The sequence below is a fragment of the Alligator sinensis genome, unplaced genomic scaffold (assembly GCF_000455745.1).
Source record: "Alligator sinensis unplaced genomic scaffold, ASM45574v1 scaffold1565_1, whole genome shotgun sequence".
Lineage (NCBI taxonomy): Eukaryota > Metazoa > Chordata > Crocodylia > Alligatoridae > Alligator > Alligator sinensis.
The window spans coordinates 74,363-74,844 of record NW_005843038.1 but is presented as its reverse complement, the minus strand read 5'-3'; the positions used below and the strand labels follow the sequence as shown (position 1 = coordinate 74,844).

Below are 482 nucleotides of genomic sequence, written 5' to 3'. Positions count from 1 at the left end.
CCCAGCACCCTCTGCCCAGGCCACTGCCTCAAGCCACACGGCTGCCACTGTCCCTGGATTCTGGCAAGACTCCAGGGATCCCTGCTGGCCCCAAGCCCCCAGATATGCTCGTACATATGCCCGAGCCTGCCCATCCATGCAGAGCCCTGGCGGGGTGCAATGCAAGGTGCCATGCAGGCTTGTATCCGGGACTCTGTCTCTCCCATAGCCCAGACCTGAGCCCGTATGATGAGGGGGCCGTGCACGACTCCTTCCACGAGATCATCCAGGAGCAAGGCCTGCAGCTGCGGGAGCTGTGCTTGGGGGGCAAAGGTAATGCCTCGCTGCTGCGGTGCCAGCTGACAGGCCGTGGACCCCAGGAGGTGATGTGTGCTGCCACAGAGGAACAAGCAGTGTCAGAGCCGAGCTCACACCACACTGCAGCCCGCAGGGTGGGGGGCTGGGGGCACCTCCCTGGAGTGCCCGTGCCAGGTGCTGTGGCT

General features: G+C 64.7%; 1 protein-coding gene across 4 annotated transcripts in view; it reads left to right on the top strand.

Moving 5' to 3' along the window:
• The window catches only part of TMC6 (transmembrane channel like 6), a 12,001-nt gene that overhangs the window by 2,888 nt on the left and 8,631 nt on the right, over positions 1 to 482 (top strand). For all 4 annotated transcript variants that reach the window (XM_014526411.2, XM_014526410.2, XM_014526412.2 and 1 more), the window contains one exon: positions 209 to 312. In XM_014526411.2, coding sequence (XP_014381897.1) covers positions 209 to 312 — 104 coding nt within the window. The remainder of the gene's footprint in view (positions 1 to 208; positions 313 to 482) is intronic.